The sequence below is a fragment of the Enoplosus armatus genome, chromosome 14 (genome assembly GCF_043641665.1).
Source record: "Enoplosus armatus isolate fEnoArm2 chromosome 14, fEnoArm2.hap1, whole genome shotgun sequence".
NCBI lineage: Eukaryota > Metazoa > Chordata > Actinopteri > Centrarchiformes > Enoplosidae > Enoplosus > Enoplosus armatus.
Genome location: NC_092193.1, coordinates 2,930,001 through 2,954,503, shown reverse-complemented (window position 1 = coordinate 2,954,503; position 24,503 = coordinate 2,930,001). Strand labels below are relative to the sequence as shown.

General features: G+C 40.6%; 1 protein-coding gene across 1 annotated transcript in view; it reads right to left on the bottom strand.

Annotated features, from left to right (window-relative positions):
* Window positions 1–24,503, bottom strand: part of LOC139296026 (receptor-type tyrosine-protein phosphatase N2-like) — a 183,210-nt gene that overhangs the window by 154,625 nt on the left and 4,082 nt on the right. The window contains exons 2-3 of the mRNA XM_070918283.1: window positions 14,564–14,614; window positions 494–607 (exon numbers count right to left, since the gene is read on the bottom strand). Of these exons, the coding sequence (XP_070774384.1) occupies window positions 494–607; window positions 14,564–14,614 (165 nt within the window). The remainder of the gene's footprint in view (window positions 1–493; window positions 608–14,563; window positions 14,615–24,503) is intronic.

The window sequence follows — 24,503 nt, the reverse complement described above, 5'->3', positions numbered from 1 at the left end:
AGAACATGCAATCCCATTCAAGTCAGGGCAGAGTCACAGGAGTCACTCACCTTTGCAGACTACACCTCAACATCCCACTCAGCACTTACTGATGACTAACACTGTTGTTGCACTCAACACACTCTTAGTTATTTGTTTGGAATGAATGCACTTACTTTTTACATCTCACTTGTGTACATACAAGTTTGTTGTTTTGTTGCTTTGGACAAAAGTGTCAAATGAATATGATGTAATTTTCTAACTTACTGTATCAGTTGCACATCATCTGCATATGAACGTAATTTGTAGGAGACGCAGTTGCGCAACAAATAATGAAATAACAAAATGGTATGTGTTCTTTTAGTAGAAATATGGCACTTTAAAACATTTCAGAGAGCCTAAAAGTCTTCAACAACACGTCCTCATACCTTGACGGCGCTCTGGCCTTCAATCAACCGAACTTAATTGAAAAGACACTGCTCTGGGGTGTCACAGTGTGTGTGTGTGTGTGTACCTCTGTTAGAGAGCTTCTCCAGCAGCGTCCTGAATCGTTGCACTACAGATGGGGATACATCGTAGGTGTAAACCTCCTTCACCGGAACAGAGTGACACCTCCCAAACATACCATCTGTCAACACACAAACAGACTTTAAATAGAGACTCTAACTCGCTTTTATATTTAGCATTTCACACTGGGGTCACTGAAAGGAGGTTTCTTTAAAAGGATGTCAGCTAAGTCCACAGGAGACATAATAGGAGACATCAGAACAACATATCACACAGTTGACATATTGTAGTAGTATATAAGTAGTGTGTATTGTATATGCAGGTTTTAGCAAATAAAACCACCTGTTTATGGGGAGAGAAAGGTAAAATGAAATAAAATAAAAGAATACAAATATTAACAGAGACTAACAGCCACACAGTCCTGCGCAACAAACCAGCATATCTGTGCGCAACATTTGCACTAAATGACATTAATTTGAATGGAATCGTGTCAATGAGAGGATTAGTTCATTGAGGAGAAGTGAATCAGCACAAAGCATTTGGGATGTTTGTGATGTTTGCGATATATATGTGTGTGTGTGTGTGTGTGTGTGTGTTTGTGTGTGTGTGTAAAACAGCACACAATATTTCAAAAGACAAGTGATTGAGTGAAACTCATGATGATCCTCCAGCCTATTACACTGACAAACACCCGACAAGACGTAATGAACATCAGCAGTAAAACACTGGTTTATATTTAACATGTGTATCTGTGATGCTGCAATTCAGACTTTGGTCTACTTGAGAGGACATGTGAGTGACCAGGGACACAATCACCAACATAAAGCAGAAAGGTGCTCAGTGTTCATCCAGTACAACAAAAATTCAAACAATCTGCAGTTCAGTTTGTGAAACCACCAGACTATTGGCCGATGGATCCTCTTTTTGTGGTTTTCTACAAACCATTGCTGACTTGATATTTGATATTTTCTATATACTTCAATCTAGATACATGTTTTCTTTATGCAGGAGTGAGGTTAATGTGCTTACATTTGGATTTGTCAAATTATTGTGACAAATATTACCAGTATCACCCTGGATTTATCTCATCAGTGACTGTATTTTCTTTGAAAGGGTTTTATTACTAAACATAGATCCCATGGCACAGAGTGTGACTTTTCACGCAGTCATACTTCCTTCTGAAAAGCCACACCGTGGGTAGTGTTAATGTGAGCTGAAGGCCAGCAGGACGCTGTCTCAGAAAATGAAGCCGTGGGTGGCGAGATGAGTCAAAGGACAGATATAGACTGAGGTATTTTCAAGCAGTGCTCACCACTACCTGTTGAACTTACACCATTAAGAACAACAAACGAGTAGAACTACTATAGGTTAAAAGACTGTCAGTGCACATTTTTAAGAATCAGATTAAAATTCTCTTCCTTACCCTTTTTCTTAACTTGATATTTCATGGCTAGTACGCTTTGTTTCCATGTATACCTCCTCTATCTGTCTTTTCTCCCTTCTATAGAACTATATTGGTCAGTTCTATACAAATAAAGTTTACTTGCTGACTTCCTGCAGATTTATGTTACAAAAGCAGATTTTCAGCAGTACAAGACTATAAAAACATGGTTGATTCATGTGCTATTTTTTTCTTTATAAAGAAAGGATCAAGGAGCAATCACAGACTTATGTTGGAGTGGTTTGCTAACTTACTAACGCATCTCTTGCCAGCACGAGCTAATACAGTAAAGCCTGCCACATTCTTTGGTGACAAAATATATTCCAGCCCTTTTCACAACCTTTTATTCTGAAGGGAACGACCACCTAAAAATAGAACTCACATCACATCTGCCTGCAGTCTTAGACAGCTCGATCAATACCTGGAGTCGTTTTAGCAGTGGTGGCAGCGTTTATTGATCTACAGCAGCAGTGGGGAGAGTCAGACTCTGAGCACTTCGATTGATGTATGAGGCTGAAATATCAAGCTACATCACATACAAAGCAACAAATGTCATTTTTCATTTGTCTCTCCATCATAAATATCCTCCCGGTAGACGAGGCAAGGCTGAGATACCAACAACAAACTGCGTCAGTCAATAATGTGTTTTCCTAGCTCAGTCTCTCCGCTCTGTGCGACACACATCTGGTCAGAAAGGCCACCTCCATCTTGGCCGATCCATCCCACCCCCTTCATCAGGAGTTGCACCATCTGCCCTCTGGGCGGAGGTATAGGGTCCCCAGGCTCAGGAGCTCCACAGCTGCCATTAACCATTAATGCACTAATCCACTTTTAATGTTGCACTTTGTACATTTTACTCATTGCACTTTGAAAATGTGATGTTTGCTATTATTTGTTGCTGCCGTATGTACACTGTTTCTTCTTACTTATTTTTAGTTGTGTTTTTTCTTTTATCGTTGTTGTTGTTTATGCGGCACCAGAAGTGCCCTCCAAGGACAATAAAGATTTATTGAATTGAACTGAAAAAGGCAGAAAAGCATGTCAGGTATTAATCGGCCAACCCTGTCTCCTAATGATTATGTTTCTAGATTACTAAATGGTTTTTCTAGCTGCCTGGATCATGTTCAGAGGCAGAGGTTAGATTAAGACAACAAAAGACGTTAAGTTTAGGAAAAGACTGTGATTATGGTTAAATGTAAATAAATACGTTGTGTCTCGCTTCAAGTCAATTTGGACTTTTCTCTGGATTAAACCAAGACCACAGTCGTCCCCTGACCTTAACCAAGTGCTGCCAGTACCTATAATGTAATAATATAAGAATCAGTTAAGTCAGATCAAGTTGAATAATGCTGTAGTCACGAGTGGAAATTGTATGGCAAGATCTGTTGTGGCAGAAAAACAAAATACATTTAACAGATATGTTCATTGCCAACATTTCTGACAGATTAGTTAATTAACAACATTCCCTCATTATGCTCATAATAATACTAATAATGATAATCTTGGCTGTGCTTTACACTAAAATTTCTTGCCATAAATTTCTATCATCCTCTAATAATTTTTCTGTAAAAATCATTATTTATGGTAAAAGTGCAAAGCGTGCAAAGTTTGCTAGAAACAACAAACATCCGTGTGAGTTTGCATCTGTGCTGTTAATGTTTGATGTTTGTGTCTGCGCTTCCTTGTGTCTTTAGTCGTGTTTTCATTCAATTGTCAAGTGAATTTTAAGCTAACTTTTGAAATGTCGGCAAAAAGAAATGTGAATTAGGCACATTTCCATCAACTTGTTTGGAGAAAAAAGACTTTCCTCGTCGCACAGCGTAGTTTCTTTACGCATGGCTGTAATCTGCCAGGAAACAGAAGAAGAAGGAGGCTGCGGAAACGTCTAACATCTGGTTTTGGCCATATAACCCATCTACGGGAGAATAATGGAGAGAGCTCCTCTGGAATTAGTTTATATTGGACAAGTGTTCTTTCATGTCAGCTAGTATTGGCCATGATTCATGCTGTCAAAACTTTTTTGCACAATTGAGGACGTTTTATCGACGTTTGCTGTTTCCATACAACCTTTCTAATGCGATATTTCAAAATGCACAAATTTTAAGTTATAAATATTGCATTCCCCTCACTGCATATCTGTATGCGGGAGAGTGTGCATGCTGCACCTCTACATGATAATTCAGGCCTCTTGTCTATAAATAGCCTCTGCGTCACTGTGGTCGTCTCAATCAAACTGCAAGCTCCATTTAACAGGCAGCTAAGGATGACCAGCGGCTGGTCTGCACTGCTGTAATTACTCTCAAATGCATCACTGAGAGCAAATTCTTGTTGTTGACAAATGAGACGGAAGACAGAGATGCGCTGTGGGTGTAAGAGGAAGAGTGAGAAAGGGAGGCAGCTGGATTCTTGAAAATTGTAAATTAAATTGTCATATTCACACAAACATTCTCAATATTACAAAAGTTTTATGCTCGCTTGAAGCTGTTTTTTGTTGCTGAATAAATTATGTATGAAATAATGTCAAATGATGCAGCCTTGCCCTGATATGATGAAATACCTCTTTGTGCAACAGTTTCAAGTAGCTTTGGGACTTTGGGTAGCTTCTTCCTGAAATGTAGAAACTTGCTGTCTCCCAGCTGGAAACTATTGTTTCCTTAATTTAAACGTTTGCATAAAAATCTTTCACGGATAAAGAAACTGTATTTAACTGTGGATCAGCCACACCTGACCAACACCCGATCCACTTGATAAGGTCGCTGATACAGATCTGGTGGATCAGATCAGCACAGAGCGTCTGACTCTTTGCTGAAATGTGGATTTTCTCCAATAGGAGACAAAGGTCAAGTTGTAAAAACTAAATCCTGGTTTTAAAACGTGATATCACAGACACTACCAGAAACCTTCCTGTTTTATGCCATAAAGCAATCTCATAATGTGAATGTGTAAAATATAAATGATGACTTATTGATGCTAAAATGACTATCGATAATATTGTGAATGCAACAAACTGCAAAAAGAAAAACAAGATCCAGAGTGAACTAGGCCTTTTCTCTCCTTCAGCTCTGATCTCATATAACACCATTTCTGTGTTTCCCAGAAGGTACATCTTGAATTATCTCTCATAATTATACTCATGCATATCTAAGGCTCTGCAATTTATCCCAGTTCGCTACCAGAGGGCCGTAATTCAGAGCCAGACATGTCTTCTTGTGATTTATGGTCCAGATTAGAGCAGAATGAGGATTCACAGAGCCATTCTCAGAAGCACAGGGTGCATTAAGATGAGTAGATGGACCGGCAATGCTGACCAGATGTTGCTCTCGGTTGCCACAGCTTAAATATAGCCGTCATTTAATGATAATAAGAAAATAATCCTTTCTGAAACTATTGTTGGTTTAATTTTTTTCACAAGTAGTTCACAACTAGGCATTCAATGTTTTGTTCTGTTCTGACAATTAAGGTTTCAAAGCTTTCATTATTCGTTAAAATAATCTGTTCAATGACATCGTTGTGCAGAAAGGCATAAAATGATGTCGTGGTTCATTTAAATGTTGTCGGGGGCTGCTGCACCTGTTGCGTCATGATCCTTATTCAAAGTGATTTTCTTGCTAAACTCATTTCTACTGTTCATGTTCAGCTTCAAAAAGCAACGCAAAAATAACGAGCACTTATGTGACTGCAGTGTACGAAGTTGTGTCAGACACCCGACACGGTGTACGCTGAAGTGTCGGCATTCAAACACGCTGTGGACAAATGGATAAGATGCGAATGTTCTCGTTCTCGCAAAAATACTGGAGTGAATTCCTTTGCGACACAGTGTTGTTGTGCGTTTCTGGACTGCATTGTTGGACGCGCTGACTGAAAGCACCAAACTCAGTCCTGCCTAATGAACTGGATTAAGACATCTTAATGGATCTGTTGCCTCCGGGGACCTGCTCAAGTCCATCCCTCACAGACTGCACTCAAGATCAATGGCATCTGGCATCGCTTTGAAGGGCCTGGGCTGCTTTGACCGGCTAGAAAATAAAGGGTTTCCTTCATACCTGTCAAGAGCCGGCTCTGGCTCTCATGGTTTTAATAGTTCTCAATGCTAACGGACGATTAGCTGCACAGGCTGCTGCGTGTGCATATAGTGCTCGCTGTGTGTTCTGTGTGTCTGCTGGAAGCCAGCGAGTGGTGAGTGGAGAGCAGGAGATGCATTACGATGTTTTTGCAGGATGGTAGTTCATTATAAAATTTTAAATATGCAGACTTTACTTTGTGAGAAAGATGCTTTAACTGTAAGAGAATAAATAAAGAATATAGCTGAAGCGATTAGTCAGTTAATTACTAATTCAACATCTTGGGGTTTTGGACTGCGAGTCAGACAAAACAAGCATTCTGAGGACGCCATCTTGGGCTCTGAATGCCATTTTACGACATTTTAGAGGCTAAATGATACTGACGATAGTGAAAATAATTGTTAATTGCAGCCCAGATCAAGTTTAAGATTGTTAATGTACTTCCTGATTTATGCGTTTCCATTGCACTTTGTTGCATTTTGCTTTTACTGATACACTAACTTTTCCACCCCAGCCAAGCATATTGCAAGATTTTTTCAAATGTACAGCTTTTCCAGGTGGATGGAAACACAACTATTGAAAATATGATGTAGTCACAGAAGATATTATTCATTTAAACACGCCGCCGACAAACAACAACAACCTGACAGTCGTTCTTCTTACTTTGCAAAATGCCAGTTGCTTACAATCAGCAGCCACACCCTGAGCTGGTATTTTGTTCCAAAGCTGAAAACCAGTCAGAAAATGACATTTGAAAAGCAGAAACCTCAGCACCTGGCCATGTTAGTCCCTGAGTCAGTGGCACCGATCAATAACCCATCAGCTCCCTGCACTTACAGTGTGGCAAGTTTATGAGATGTGACCGTTCCCCTTTTAGTAATTTGGAACAATCTGAAGGCAAACTACTGTAAATATGGGGATGTCTATACTTTGATCAGCTAATCAGGCTTGGCTCCTTGTTCTGCTGGTCTGCTGCTGGACCGCTGCCTCTCATATGATCTAGAATGGGGTTTCAAAGTAGCTTCATTATACTGCAATGGGAGTGTATTTGTAGGACTTTCCTTTAAAGGAACCACACACTTTTGATCTATAACCCTAACCCACACTCGCCAGTTATTCTAATCAGACAGGCGTACAGCAAATATGATGATGATGATGATGATGGTGGCGGTGGAGGCTGTGTGAGATCATTAAACAAATACACTCAGGCTTCCAACTCCACTGAAGTGTTCAGTGTTCACTCTCAAGTGATGTGCTCCTTGAGAGCGAGAGTTTTTAATTTGATCTACACAGTTTGCTCATGATGTTATCTCATTTAGAAGTTTCTCCGGGCCAGAAGTCATTTTTCTTGACGTACAGTTTATCAAAATATGCCAAAATACGAAATTGGTCATCATCAGAGCACCATGGGGAAAGGCAAAGGGAAACAAACCCCCAACACAACCCTTTCAGTGACTCAGTGATGCTGAATAAATACATGAATTTAAACATGGAGGACAGCTTAAAGTCTGAGCCTACACGAAAACAAAATATAACTTCTCCAATCAAAAACGTCCTTAGCCTAGGGGGCTAAATAAATGTCCCTGAGAGTTTAACAACTCTCATTAACAACCGCAAAGAGGCCGAACCACAAGCCGACGTGGAGGATGATTATTGAAATGACGAATGTCACAGATTCGTCATTTAAATCAACAGTGCGCAGGTCGATCACATTCACTCAGCCCACGGTGCCATGGGTTGTTGTGACATGTCGGCTGTTGGACTGCACGTGCAGGAGACAACATGCAACAGGGCGCAGATGGGTAACGGGCCACTTTAGCTCTGCTCCTCTTGCGTCTGTTGCCATGGTAATTTCCATCGAGCGCTTTTTGCCCCTCGCAGCTAATCAAGGGGAGGCAGAGTAAGGGGGCTGAAACAGAGCACCCTCCTTTGTCACTCTTGCTTCTGTGTGTGTGTGTGTGTGTTTTGTCTGGGATTGGCATGCGAATCCCCCATCTTGGTTTGTAGAGAACAGTTGGGCTGCGTTCAGGAGAGCCGTACAATGAAGATGATAAAGACGTGCCAGACTTAACATTGACTTAGTCAGGTTCAGTATCCTGTAGGGTTTTTAATTGATGCTTTTAAAAAGGTGCAATAAGTCATATTTTACAATCTCTTTGCACGAAATGATGATGTATTTTGTGGGTGGGGTTTGAGTATCGGGTATGAATGTTTTCGTCATTGTTGAACAGCTGAACCGACTTTTGCTCTAATCTTCCAGTCCACGTGATACGATGGTGCACTCTGAATTTCCTAATCCTGAATATTGAATACAGAATAATATTTAAAAGGTGCACAGACGTAGGACGTAGTGAACATTAACTTCGTAAGCTGATGTTTTTTGGTGATTCAGCATATTAAACGTTATCGTGCCACATTACTGCAGGTCACTACTGGCTTTCAGAAAACATTAGGGGTTGTGTGGAGGAAGCTGTAGTTCCCCCAGCAGCCACTAGATGTTATCAAAGAGCCATATTTGACCGATAGCACCTTTAACTAATTTTACATTTCTAGCAAAGAAACACAATACAAACTATAACGTCAAGTATTTGTTTATCTTCCACATTTGACACTTAAACAACGATACATTAGAATCATCTTTTGAATGCACTGAATGGCATGAAGCGTGTTCTGAACTGACGGCGCTGCTTAAAAAAAGATGTTGAGTGAAAATGTTCTGTAACCCTTTTTGTGACGGGGTCCCCCTGGCCTTTTGATTTAATGTCAGAGGGTCGTAATGTTTTATACACTCTGTATATAGCACAGGAATAATAACACTTATCTCCAGCACACAATTCAATTCAGCTCTCCTCTTGCTGAGTTAACTAATGCCAATTAAAGCATGACTGGAGGCCGTATTCTCTGCTGGAAATTAGTGTCTCCATGCTGAGCAAGCTTCCTCAAGATGAGCTCCATTACAGCCCTGACAGTAAAGCCAAGGGACCCAATCAACATCTGGAGGGAAACAGTGGATGGAACTCATCCCAACAGGGCATGGCAGCATGCTCAGACACAAATCTTCACATTTTCACTTTTTGCAACTTACAGGAACTTTTTTTGTTTTCTTTTTTTACACCGCTGTTCTCATACTGTGTGTATGTTTGTATATACTGTGTGGAGATTAAATATGTGTGCATGTGATACGTGAGCGACACACTACATTAACTTTGTTGTACTTGATTTGTGTGATTGATCTACAAAGCTGAACAAGCGGTCATGTTCTTGCACAGAAGTTTCCGCCCTTTTTACCGTGAGAACCCTTAAAATGAATGTATGTCTACTTGTGACCCTTCATCTCCACTTGCATATGTCTACCAGTGGTGACCCGTTTTCCCAGGTTGGGAACCATTGTTTTAGTACACTAGATGTTGTAAAACAGGTTTTCAGGCCATTCTTAGCCCATTGTTAAGTCAATACATTTAGTTTTCGCAATGTTCGTATGTTAAACATGCTGAAATGTTGCAGCCACTGCTACAACATCTATATAATAATTTAAAAAAGGGAATTACTCCTTTCTAAATGAAGCATCATATATTCACCAAACATCATCATCATATACGGTTATGATCTGAGCGCTGCAGCTGTTTCCTGATCTTTTTCCCCATCATCAAACTGAACAAACGAAGAGGGAATAATTCAATGTTTTCTTGCATAAAACCTCCAGCGAGCAGTGAGACAGTGTGACTACAACAAATTCACCAGACCCCAAAAGACTGTCGATGCAAACAAAAGCAGAAAGCCAGACTGACTGGGCTTTCTCCACATCACCGGTCGTCCCCCATCTGAAAATATTAGTGAAGCTCAGATGCGCGTCCCCGATGCAGCTCAGCTGAGCAAACTCACAGCGCAAACATCATCCATCACAGCGTGGATCAAGTCGTTGGGGGTAAAACTCTGATGAATCTATCGCAAGGCTGAACGGTCGTCAGAAAACACAGAGGACGCACCGACAGTGAGCTTGTGGAACCGGAGTTTCAATCACCTGCTGTTAATGTTTTGTTCTTATATACATATTAATTAATTATTTTTTTTATCTATTATCTGTTTGCCATGGGTCTTGGTTCAATATGAATTTATTGTTTTGTACGTTTTGTACGACTTCTTATAATGTATTTGGTGAAATCTACTTTAAGAGCAGTGATGTATAAATAAATGATTTCAGGAATGACTGATAACATATGAACTATGAACGTTATGAAACGTTACGAGAGAATGAATCCATACTTCTGACTAAAAGGTTTGATCACTGTATTAATACCTACATGATGTAATCATAAGTAGTCATAACCTACACGGCACTGAGTTAAATCATAGTAAAGCAAACAAGTTGTTATATTTAGAAATGCACTCAAACAATACAAAGATTTGTCACTGACACATGCTGAAGAGATCTTATCACACCTACAGTTCAATCTGGGTGAAACAAATACAACAAATGTGAGGTTTTGCTGCTTCTCTTTGTCAAACATGATAGTCCAGGGAATACGTTTAGGTTTGGACAAAGCAAGCGATTGATAAAGAAAATGATCTTCAGATGACTTGATGATTAAAATAATTGTTACTTGTAGTCCTGGTTAAAACATGCAAAAACAGGAACCTTTAAGTGACTAATTGACAGGCAGCCATTGTTATCTCCATGGCCAGACATTACATGGCTTACATCCGCTTTAATCAAGGGGGCTTATCTGTATAAAGTATGATGTACTGATGAAGTGACCTGCGATCACAATATTATCAATACATTCCTGACAACAGGTGAAACTGTAGTGAGGTCAAACTCTATCCTCTTTCTTTTTATCAGTCACTTAGATAAAGCATAACATTTGAAAACTCCCCACATGAATGTATTACTATAAGGAGCTCTGCAGTAACAAATGCGACAGCGCTCCGTCTGCTTTCCATGCAGCTGGCCTACCCGTTCTCCTTTCGTACCCAGGCATGTCGCAGTGCTTGAAAATAGCAAAAAAGTCCACAGTGGAGGGTGGACACACCTGGACTATTGCGTCAATCCTGGAGCGTCACTTTATGTCATTTTATGCTGGAGGTAAGTGTGTCTGACGGCTAAGATCATGATGTTATCACATTTATTAAGGGAGGTTTGCCGATGGCTTTTGTCATGCAGACGTGTGTTTATTACGTGAATGCTCCATAATGGTTGTATTCAGACAAGACTGTTACGAACGGAGCCAAAATATTTACCGCCTGTGTTCATAATGCACCAATTAAACAAAAGGTTGTTTTATTTGAGGATAAAGGGAGGGAGGGTGGTGTGGGGTAGTTATGAAATGGTGCCATGGTGATAATAGGGTTGGAAGAATGTACGCACGCTGTACAGTGTTGGTATGTACAGTATACATGTGCATATATGGCTACGTGATATAATTTTGCCATACCTGCGTATGTTTTTATAAGAAGAGTGTTTGCTCTCACAGGCTGCATCAGTGATAGATAAAAAAAAAAAAAGCAGCTTTAATTAACAACCACCATGAGATGGTGGATGATGCACAAACATGGAATGACGAGACGTCTCATTCACTTCCTATTTGCTCACATGCTGTATCTAATGCCTGTGTAGTCATAATTTCATGCATGCAGCTGGCATGAGTGAAAACTGAAATATTGGAAGGGAGGCTGCTGCTCTGATTATTATTGTGGTTTTATTCATTTATTTTTTTCTCTAACATAGTTGAAGTTTTTAACCCACATAGGAGTGTAGCAGCAGATGCTCCATCAGCTCTATGCTCTGTTATTCAGTGTTAAATTACTTTGTGAAAGACGGTTTAATCATTGAAAATCTGCAGGCAAGTTATGCATCTTTTCTAAATAACAAGTGCAGCGCTCATCCAGGAGCAGCTGTCAAGTGTAAAACATTTCCAAAGCGTTTAAATGGCTTCCAAAATCAAGGTAAAACAACTTGTTTCCTAAGGGTATTGAGATATTATTTCAGTTGTCACACTCTCCCCCTCTTGTTGGAAAAAGGAAGAAAGGGAGGGAATGTCCTCAGCTGAACAATGCCAACCTAACTCATTGTATTTTCCTGCCAAGAGATTATAGTCAGCTCAGGCAATCAGAGCTGCTGTGAGGCCTGATAGAGCCTGAGCTGCCAATCACCAACACAACAGACTGGCATTGTCTGCGAGGGGCAGTTTGACAGCAGCTATTGAAGCGGGTCAGACACACGGTGGGTGAGAACAATGGCTGGAGGTGCAGCCACCGTAGCTTTTCCATTGTGAGATCCAGCTGTCAGCGCAGCCTCGCCTCACCTGACTCAGCCAGGGGAGCCTTTCATGCTCTTAGAAACTTGGACTGAGAGTGTAGCCGAGCTGACAAGTAGCTCCACCAAAACAGCCAACACCGCCAGGGACTGATATAATCATCACTTTCATAATAATTAGCAGTGAGATTTAATGAGGAGATTTTTGTCACAGCAAGATTTATTGAAAATGCAGCAGAGAACACTGTATATATGCATATCCTGTCTCAGTCCTGATCGGTTCACACAGCCTGCTATAAATTCAACAACATTGGGTCCACAAGTCCACATTTTTTAGGAGGTGATATGGCCTTACAAAAAATCTCTCTCTCTATATATATAAGACTATTATGACAGTAACATCGTTAGCTGATCCCAGAGCTGTGTGGGAGGACTAACCTAATTAGTGCTGCAACATAAATAGTGGTTGATATTTGTCGGCCTGCTGTAAAATGAAACCTTGCATCTCTTCCAGCTCTGTAAGACCTTCACGCTGTAACTTATACTACAAAGCTGGTCAGATATTTGCTAAAATGTCGGCACAGGGCGATCACAAGCAGCAAATGTTAATCCCCACTTCCAGTGTAGACGGGAAGTTAAAAGACAAAACAACGAGAGTCGAAGCACTTCCTTGTTGGTGAAACACATAAGTTCAACAGTGAAGGGAAATGATCACTCAAAGGCTGGACAGAGTCCTCCATCACAGCTGGAACATCAGCTGAGGAAACACGGCACCACAACCACTGAACAACCGTCCAACTGAGGGGTTTTTAATGACTGGTGAAGGAGCAGAGGCAAAGCAGTAAATTGTATTTACTGCCTGAAGTCAGTGAGGCAAAAAACACACTTCACAAAACTGTGTGCACTGAAATCTGCTAAATAGGTGAAATTCGTCTCCCTCAGTGTAACAGTTACTGAGCCGTCATGAGAATGGATTCAAGTCTTTTCTGTTTCAACTTTGCATTTTCTCCTTTTATCATTTTTCCCCTTTATGAAGATAGATGTCAGCTCTTTTTTACCGCAGTTGTGAGCTAAATATGGAAGTAAAACTATTCAGCATTTCAAGAAAAGACAACAATTAGAAAGAAGAAAAGACAGAAACAATTTTAAAAAACAACCTTCTTGTGCAGCAGAATTATGTTTTGTCATCTTGCCTATCCTGTTAATCATCTTGCAACCCCTTAGATTTTACCGGTGACCCCTTCATGCGGTAAATATATAAAGAATAAGCCCTAAAAGATCCATCATGTGTAGCTCTTTCTATGCAGGACATGACTTCAGTGTCCTCAATGGTAGCTGGGGTGTGTTTTGACTTACAGTCGGATAATGAAGGCAGAAGATATGAGTGTGACCAGCAGAGCAAAACAAAAATCTAGCAGCAATGAAATACAACAGACCAGTTGACACCTTTTTTTCATCGAAGCCAAACAAGGTCTTCTGAGGTGGTCACAACACTGACGGAGAGCCCGCCTGCGTTCGGCTAAAGTCACAATTCATGGAGGACATGATGGTTTTCTCACAGAAGTAGACGCAGCGTTTGTTTTTTCATCCCCACCTCTTTTGTCAGAATTAGATTACGGGGCACATTTCAAAAGGACACCGCGCAGACAGGAAACGACAGAGCTAATGAATTCAGAACAAACACACCCTGCCTGAAATAAACACACGTCAGGAAGCGGGTCAGAAACACGGCCGCTCAGCTGTGTACCCGACAGACAGCACGGCCACCTGCGCCTCCTAACAGACCATCACATGCTTAATGAGATTATACAACAGATTACAGTTTTCGGTTATCTCTGTTGGCTCTCTGTCTTTGCTTTAAACCCTGCGGAGATGTTGATAAGCGAAGTCTGCCCCGCACAGCCGAGGGCTTCCCAGTAAACTAATGAATGCTGATGATCGGCAGATACAGAAAACAAAAGGTTCGCTTAGAACGGTATGAACTCTGGAGAGTAACCCGGTCATCAACAAACAACAACTACAAGTGCGAGATCCGGCTCAGACAGCGGGAGGAGATTCCCCAGACTTCAGCGTTTACATTCGACCGTAATATCTCTCACGATCTGTTCTGTAACACTCCCGATGTTGATGCTAAGATAAGTGAACTAGGATGTGAATGTAAATTAGTGTTACAAAAACCAAAAACATCTCCGTCTCAGCTGTAACACGTAGCCTGCCTCACATATATATATATGTATATATATATATAAGACACTTGTAATGTAATTGGCAGATTTAAATAGCTTTTAAAATGTGTTTGTGTGTGTGTGTTGGACGTCTTACCGTTCACACAGATCTCATATGATGAACACAGCTCGCTCTCAAAAAGGCAACCTGTTTGCAGAGAAACACAAAAACGACACACAGGTTAGCAGGTTGACACGTAACTCGCTTACAGAGTCAGGTTTTACAACTGAATCTCACCTCCAGCATACTGACTCTCATGACTTATTTGACCAGGTTTTGAGAACATTTCTGTTGCCACCTTAATACAGTGGAGTTACCCATAATACACCACCACAGGTGATTTCACTTATTTGCTTGATTAGACCTCTTCTTAGGTCTAACTTGATTGACAGGACAACTTACCTTCATGACTGAAAATATCTATCAGGGTTTGCAGGACCATTACAGAAACAGACCTCACTATTCCTGTGGTTGAACACATCCACAGTGTGTTCTGTGGGTTATCCTAAATAATGCTTATATAAGCACCTCAAACAGCATTCAATTATATCTGGGTAGAGGCAGGAATCTCACAAACCTGGACAAATCACAACCAAACTATCTGCACGGCAAAACAGCATTAGAGGTGAGTCATTAGAGACATTACAATATGTTTCTACAGTGTTGGCTTCTGTTCAAGACTGGAATATGAGACTAAATGTCTTAATAAGACGTCAACTCTTGTGTTTTGGGCTGTTTTTTGTATTGCTATATTTGACAGTAAATGCTTGCAGTTATCCTGAGTTAACACACGGTTGAGGGGGTTTTGCATCAAACTGGCTCCTTCAGTGCTCCTCTGGGAGAGGAGGGGAGGCAGCCATATTTTATTCTCTTCCACTTACAGGAGATCTGGCAGCAGATAACACTTCTTCACACTCTGTCTGTCTGTGACCCTCTGGCTCATACAAACACACACACACTTCTACACACAGTTATATACCATTTCTGAACCTGCAGTAGATTTAGGGAATGGGGAGGGTTGTTTGCTTGTCCTCTTGCAGGGGGTTATAGGAGGTAAGAGTGGCACTCAGGTCCAACAGTGCAACACAATGTTCTTTGCTTTCATATGCACAAACCCAAACAGGATTTATAGTATCACAGTTTGGCCCATTTGATTGGTTATGCAGCAGCTGGCCTGTTCCTCTGCGTAGGGCTGGATGAGGACCCAGCAGAGCACCACTTTCAGGTTTTTAATCAGTGTTCTCTGTCTGCAAAACTTGGATTCAGGTGATAAGCACCAGTTCTTAACTTTTTGGAGACTTAAGGCCAAATTGGTAAACCTGCTTTAGCCTAGACGGAAAATTGCAAAAACAAAATGCACTGATGAAATATGAATTAATTAAACATCGCATCATGGAGACGAAGCACTGAAGAACATAAGAAACAGTTGCTAGAAGAGGGTGCAGGCCATGTGCAGTAAATGTGCTTCCTGCAGCTGCAACAAGGACCAGAGCTGATGATGTCTGATTGTGGCAGCAGATGAAGGTCGATGAACTGGGTCTGGGTTTAACTGTAAACATTGGTCTTAATCTCCTACTACTACTACTACTACTACAACATCTATATCTGCTATACTACTTCTATAGCTACATCTCTACTTCCACTACTACTACAGTAATCTACCACTACCACTTCTACTACTACAACAACTACTGCTACTGGTACATCCACTAATTTATTTCTACTATTTCTTCTAAGACTACTACTCCTGCTTCTACTACTAATCTACGTCTGTCACTTCTACTGAATATATTAATACTACCTCGACTGCTACTAACACAACTACTGCTACATCTACTAATCTGCTTCTATTACTTCTATTGCTATTAGTACGACATCTACTCAGGTACTACTTCTACTACTGCATGTGCTACAGGCACTAACAATCAGTTGACTTCATAATGTATGCAGGTGGGTGTAAACACACACACACACACTAGGGAAATAATAGAGCACAGGCTAAAACTAGCAAAATGATGGGATGCTGTAACCATGGCAACACTTGCTCCCTCTCTGCCTTCCAGGTATCAGAGCGTGGTAGCGATTACCTCCCCTCATCTCTCTCTCCCATCACCCTCCATGTTTACACTCTGTGAGCTCCATTTCATTTTGCGGTATCATATCTTTTTCAATCGTCATCTTTCCAGGGAAGGGTTTGCTAAACATGCACGCACACATGTTCAGCAACACGTTCACACCTGGGAGCTAACCACTAAAACTGCTTTTGGGCACAGAGCAGCTCAACTGTAACAGTTTTGGAGCAATTCAACGGCTCCTCAGCATCAGCAGTTACACAGCAGGGCTGAGCTCAGTGTTCATCCACTCCCGCTGCCCGGGATGACTTTTCTGTTACAAACCCGCTCCTGCAGCCTTTAGGAGGTGATCACACCCACAGTATTGCTCAGATGGCCTTATGTTGTATTCTTTTGTACTGACAACCACACAAACAGACTCTCAGGGAGCTCCTTACATGCTCCTTGGTCATATTTGCATTGCTAAACAGCTACCTGTTAAGGACAGTTAATGACGCTTATTTTAAGTATTTTATCAACATAACAACATTTGTATTGACCATTTACGTTAAACGCATCTGCAAAATGTTTGCTGTCAACTTCTTTCATATATTCCCCAACTATATCCACTCCTGGCAACTCAGGTATGAATCGCCTTTTTAATTATTATGTTTAGGCAACTCAAAGTTAAAATCGGAAAAAGAAGAAATACCGTATGCAACAGCTAGACCAAATTAGTTGTACAAAGAACAAAGAACGACAGTTAATCTAAACATACACACGGACGCCAAAAGAGTAAAATATAAAAGTGTTATCAGTTACTTAGAATGTCGAGCTAGCAACACATTAGCCTCGGAGAGCTAGTAAAATTGCTAGCTTGATTAGCACTGCAGTGAGCTAATCACGGGAAAACTAAATCAGCAAATCAACAGTCACAAAACAGCTACCGTATAATGAAAAGAGTACCTACAGATAATGATCCAACAAGGCCACTTGGGGAGTAAATAAGAAATGTCTGTATTTGCTGGTTACAGACAAAATGGTGGATGAAGCTAACATGTCAAACTGTAACTGCCGTGGCTCTGTGCCAGCTGGGGTTGCTACTAGCAACACAATGTTCAAGTGAAACCAACTGGACCAAAACCAACCAAAACCACAACCTTTTCTGTAACTGTAACCACAACGCAAATCCTGTCTCAAAGTCATCCTCCTTGGCTTTGTACGCGACAAAATCCACCCTGACCTTCGCAGTCATTTTTATCCACGGGTGCTGAAATCCAACAACTGTCGCTAGCTAGCTACAGAACGCTAACCCTGTGAGATGCCAGCTGACATTTTACTGTTTGCAGCTGACCGGTTTCAAAACAAACACGTAAAAGGTGTAAAATATGAACACAATGTACATGATATGATGCTAAAACACTGAGGCTAAAGCTACATGCCCCAAGCAAGAAGTCAGTGTCCTCACCAGTTGATGATTCATGTAGGAGACAAGCAGCATTGTTCTTGTATTGCAGTGTACTTTAGCTTTAGCCCTTTTTCAGTACAATGTAAACTATGAAAATGTATTTAAAATATTATTTGCTCTAGCATAATCCTGCCTAATACTTCCTATAGCCCTTTTCACAGCCGACATTTTGGGTTGTCATAGCTACGAGGACAGCGCAGTAGAAAAAGCACAGGTGTTACGAATAACATTAACGGTGTTTCCTGTAATTAGGTAGAATCAGTCTTACTTGTGTTTCACGATTCACTTGGTTCTCTTGGATAATTACAGAAATACACTTTTTACATGTTCATATTTGCTATTATGTTGCGCCACCAAAAGTTTAATTGCCAAATAAATTAAAACAAAACAGCAAATGCTGAAAAATTTGCATAAATCACCCAAAACACTTGTTTTGAACACACTCAGACTCCTGCCTCCAACCAAAATCAACAGCAGCCACTTGATCTGCACATGCTTTCAAGCTTTGAGCAACCTCGTTTCTTTTTACCCAGGATGCAGTTTGTCTCTAACGAAGACACATCAGAATGAAGTCATTTGCTATAAGCTTGTGTCATGTTTGCTGGATATTCATTATGTTTCTGTTTTGGTGGAATTAAAGGGGGAATCACCCGAGGCTGTATTTGTTTACTTCTCTGTGGAAAAGACCAAGTAATTGCTGTAGTTTCCAGCCAACACAGTCTTGTTAAAAGCAGAAACATGTAACACAGAAACTCTGTTTACAAAGAATCGGAGCTTCATTACAGCAGCTTTGGGGCCAATTTCTCCAAAACAGCATAATAAGAGCAGAAACATACAATACACAGAAGGTTACAACTGAAAGAGAATCATAACATTTGAAAACAAAATGCTGTACACACATTTTGGTAAAAACAAAAAAAAAATGTTTCCTGACATTCAATGTCTAATATTTTAAAACAGAAAAACTTATAATTACAACCAGTATAACAAAAATGTTCTTTAAGTGAAGCGATCAAAGCAGCAGATGAATCAAATTAGATTTACTTTTATTTTAATGCAGCGATCAGTTAGTCAGCGTGGACGGGTCGCACATTTGAAATAGTGATTGTCCTATGTTTTAATGGGCCAGTTATTTTATAGATTTTATTTAATATGTTTAATAGGTTCTATTTTTGTCATTAAATGTACTTCTATAATTTGTTTTACTGTCCGTATATGCTATTTTTAACAAGCACCCTGTTTTTGTGCACAAAGCCCAAAATGACACCCGCCAAAATAAAAGGGTTCTTGAACCTTTTTGTTCTTGGTCTTTTCTAAAGGGTAAGAAATAATGTCAGTGAGAATAAAAACCAAAGTTACAGAGGCACAAACATGGTCATTTGTTCCTGCCTTTGTTTTGTTTTTAGTTTTTACTTTCTGACTATGTACGCACTCCTGTTACAACATAAGCAACTGTTGCTAAAGTCATACTGGGATCTTAAAATGGCCTCCACTGAGAGAGTTGAGGGATGCCATCCCAAATAAGGTAACGACAATTTTTGTGATCATTATTATTATAAATGTATTCAATAATAAACAGTACATTGTAATGAAGTTATTGGTGCCAAAGTGGAGCCAGAGTTCCTTGATAAAACTTTACTGTGACCCCAAACTGATCAAGAGACGTGTTATAAAGAGGATTTCAGTAAAAACAACAGACAAGATTTTTTTTTTCCATTCCACTTCCAGATAAGAGCCACTTAGAAGTGGAGGATATGGAAGATGACTCCGTGTGCTACTTTTGCACTTATGCTGCCACCCTGAGTTTTTGCTGTCTGGTTTCATCACTCCACACCAGCAGAGTGTGAAATAGGTTGCAGCGTTGCACTGTGGACCTGCGCCAAGCCGGCGATGCGGGAGGAACGGAATTTCAATCAGCTTCACCCTGTGAGCAAAGAGCAGCGTCCAGGCTGTGGCCTTTAATGCCTCCTGGCAGGGCCATTACAAGCTGCGCTCACTGACAAAGAAGGCACTACATTTCCCAGGATGCCATCTGTCTGTTTGCATCAGACACCTGCTGCTCCCGAGGGAAAGGGCCAATGATTAAACTGGGAGCAGTCACCTTGAAAAACAAAGCCAATGCTTCAATTGGCCATATAAAGGTTTGGGTATATTTGTCCATTTGGAGAATGGCTAATAATATTCAATAATCTATGAATCTATTTCACTTTTCTTTACATGCATTTAAAGGGTTCAAAGATGAGCACCCTCAAAATATATGTGTAAAATTCACTTCTACCATCCACATGCTGTCAGATCTTTCACCAAATGTCAGTGAATATCAAATCACTAGAAGAACAAAGCCACGTTTTCTGTCCTTAGCTGTAGTGATTTTGCAGTAGTGAATGGTTTATACTGCAATAGACAAGGAACAGTCTATACTTCCACGTCATCAAGGCTGAAAGAGAATCGCCTTCACATTTAACCGAATAGGGCTGAAGTGAATTCATAGTGTTCAGATGAAAACTGCAGAACTGTAGCTAGCTAGCTAGCTAATTAACTTTAAATGAACTTGAAATTTTTGCAAAACTTTTATGTTTAATGGGGTTTTTTTTTAACCAAAATCTTTCACCTTTAAAGGAGAAGATGCTTTAATGGTTCCCAAATCCAATAAAGACCAGGACAGGTGTGCTAATGTTAGCTTAAAGTCTGATATAGCATCCAGGACTGGCTGACACAGAGCTTGTGTCTTGGACAAAGCTTTTTCTAATGTCACCTGAAAAGTAATCCCACAAAATAACATAGTTAACTAACAATACGCAAGTCAATGGCCTTGTAAGTAACGCTGGGTTACTAACGCTGATGGTAGACTAGTAGCATGCTAACGTTAGCAGCTTCTCAACTCTCCAAATTGTGTAGATCTTATTTATATGGACTGTAGCTGATTACTCGCGGTACTCGTGATACTGTGGCATTAATTATTGGTATTACTGTTCAATCTTGTGAGTATTTATTAGGTGGTAGGTGCATCTTTAACTGGTCAGAGACAACCGATGACAACTAGCCTAAATTAGGCTAACTGTTAAGTTAGGCAATAAGTTATTGCTCTTATTAGTGCCCCATGCACAGCTAGTTATTGTTGCTAAGCCATGATTGGATGATTATAATTTAGGAGTTCAGCAAACAGTCGATCTGTGTATATATTAAGTGAAATATTAAGCTTAGTTGTGTTTGTGTCCTCCATCTCATTACATGTCAACACACGAGAGTGGCCTTCTGTCTGGTTTACATCAACTGACGTGCATCATTTTTCTCCAGCATTCAGCTCTAACCTTCTCCACCACACAATGTTATCTCTGTGGGCGTGTTTACATCCCGGGACAGTTGATAACAAGCCGGGGTCGCAGGCCGAAGGAAAAAGGACCGTCTTTGTAGTTTTATTTTTAGCTCATCTAAAGGCGGACTCACTTTTTTTCTGATCAGAAGGGGCTTTCCTAATTGGCTGTCTATCTGTGTGTGTGTGTGTGTGTGTGTGTGTGTGTGTGTAAGAGACGCGTTGTCTCCTTCGATGTTTCCTTTGTTTTTAAGATGACAACAATCCAATTTGTTCGGTGCTCAGCTCTGAGAGAAATGATCACGACAACATGCCACCTGACAATTTAGACGAACACAAAAGGAAGGATTTGGAAGCGAAGGCGGCGTTTGATGATTTTGATTTTGTCGCAGTAGAGCGGGGAAATCCATTTCTCAATTAGGAGGTGTGTGTGTGAACAGCTCTGCTTAAATTGGCGTTAATCTACCATAGTCTTCCCCTCCTCTGTCTCCTGCAGAGACAAAACAACGGCCTCCATCACCTCCTCCCTCGTCCTTTTATCCCTCTCCTCTCATCCTCCCCTCTTCTTCTCTTCCCCTGATTGTTCAAAGCCGCGGCATTGATCCATCCATCTGGTCGAATGGAGCAGCAGTGCTTTGTATTCAGTGCTCTCTGTTACTGAAGCTCTCAGATGCTGGCTGCCTTCATTATGTACTGAGTGCACTGTATAGAAACTTACATTCTTATGGAGCTACAGTAAATCAATTGTACTTTCTACAAAAGTTTTTAATGACGTGTTGTGGGTGTAAATTGTATATTGCTTGTAAATATAATATAACATAACATCTTGAGCAAGAAAAGACGCTTTAATTGGAGGTAAAACAGAAAGCGAGTGCAGCTGAAACGTTGGTAATAATCCCTCTGTAGGCACACAACTGCAGCAAGCAAGTGTCCACACTCCTTCAATCAGCTTTTAAGTGTTATTTACATTACACAGTTGTTTAGGGATATGTATCATTCAATCAGTGGTGGAAGAAGTACTCAGATCCTTTACATAAGTAAAAGCAGAAATACCACAGTAAAAAATAAGTAAAAAAGTCCTGAATTCAAAATGTTACTTAAGTAAGTTTAACTTAAGTTTAGTCACTTGTGTCTCTGCACTTGTTTAAGAAGATAAGTTGTAGATGGCGCCATCATGGAGGTCTACTTCAGGGGCATGTGAAAATATACTGACACTGAAAAGCCATATATGTAGTGCTTATTACATGAACACAACTTACAGTAAGTCAGATGGATCGGTGATGAATCGATCAGTTCTCAGTTAAAAACAAAACTCAGTTCTATTAAGACATCCGAACTCCTCCGGTAAATCCAAACAGCCTTGAGAGATTGAGCAGGAGGCACAATAAACGCCCTGCAGGGTCAAACAGACACATTTCACAGAGATAAATGCTCAGAACAGATGTGGTTTCACCTGAAGAAACCGGAACAGGTGGAGATACCAATCAACACGGCCAGAAACAGCCGCCTGCAGCAGGTAGGAGCAAAGCAGAAGCAGGGCGGAAGTCAGTGCAGCCGATCGATCAATACAGCAAACACCAACAAACTTAACAGCAGTTCAGTTACAGCTGGAGCTCACAGCAGGATGATGTCAGGTTTATAACCACCATGTGTTTCTTTCTGAATCCTCACTAATCTTCAGTTTTTCTCCGGGATCCTCCACAGCAGGAAACCCGAGAAGATCCCTGTTACTCTTTGTGTGATTTCCATCATCACAGCAAAATCCATGCCAGGGATTTGAAGAGGAAGTCAAGTAGAGGTAGTCTGGTGAAGCGCTGTTTTGTATTGTTGGAAATGTTTTGTTTGAGTTTCAGTCCCGATACCATTTCCTGTTTGGTCAGTGTTGTCTGAACAAGAACTACAATGGCAATTTTAGCAATGGCAAATTTCTGAGACCAAGGATGAGATGTGGCGGTGTGTTTCTAGATCTCTTTTCTGCATGTTTTTCTTCGTATCTAACTGCCTGATGAACACAAACCCTACTCTCTGGATAGGGAACTTATTGTGTAAAGGAACGAATGAACCACTTCAAATTGCGCCATTAAAAACAGAAAAACTTATTTGGACTGAATTCGGAAATCAATTAAGAGCTTCAGCTATAACATCCCCTATAATTAAAGCATCAATACGAATGACTTTAGCACCGATGGTTCGTGAACTATTTAATCCACGTCTGTCCAACGTTTGCTTGTTGTCTCCAAAGCAGCCAGAGACACAGGTCTTTAGTTACGTCGGGATTTACTGTCTCCGCTATCATGTGTTATTTTAGTAGCTGACAACACAGCAAACATGCAGTAACTGCTGAACTGCTCACATTATGGGATGACATAACCGCTCTCGTCCACCTGCCTCTGTCTACGTCCTGTGTCCACATGTATTACTGCACGGTTACAGTAAGCCACCTCAGCAGCTCTGCAGGCCTGCCCCGAACCCGACCAGCCAATCAGCACGAATAAAACATTAATGAGCGTTGCCATGGCTACGGTCACACCAGGCGAACCAGCAGTGACCTTCTCCGGGTCCAGGTTAATGATTAGGAGACCTGAGCTGAGCACAGTCTGTGGTTTAAATCCCAGGAGGGAGAAAATCTGGCTAACAGAGAGACTTTACAATGAAAACACAGCGCGGCGATAAACATGAATCACGTTACGTCAGGAAAGAGCAACTGAAAGTCACTCATCACTGAGACATGTTGCTTTAAAGGTTGATTTACTCTATTAGAATAAACAGAGTCTGGCTGCTGGTTGTGAAATATGCACGTGATAGAAAAATGCTCCTGTGAATTAGCAGTATAATGTATATAAGTATCACAAGTGAAAGTAATTATTGATGTATTAACAGGCAACTGGTACATTTCAACACATTTCATGAAATGAGTGAAATCCCTGCACATTTAAAATTCATGTTCTTGCAAGAACTGTGATATTTCACTGGCGAAATGTCCGAATAAATTACATATTATGCTGTTTCACACGCAATATTACATGTGCAAGTGATGTCTTCACATGCTTAAATGTTAAATATCTGAAAATAATCTGTGTGCCCACATCGTGTGAATTCACTGAACTATTGTAATAAACATGTGAAATGTGCAATAAATTCACATGTACGACTAATTGCTTCAGACCGAGATGCGCCTATCATCTGTCTATAACTGCGGATGGT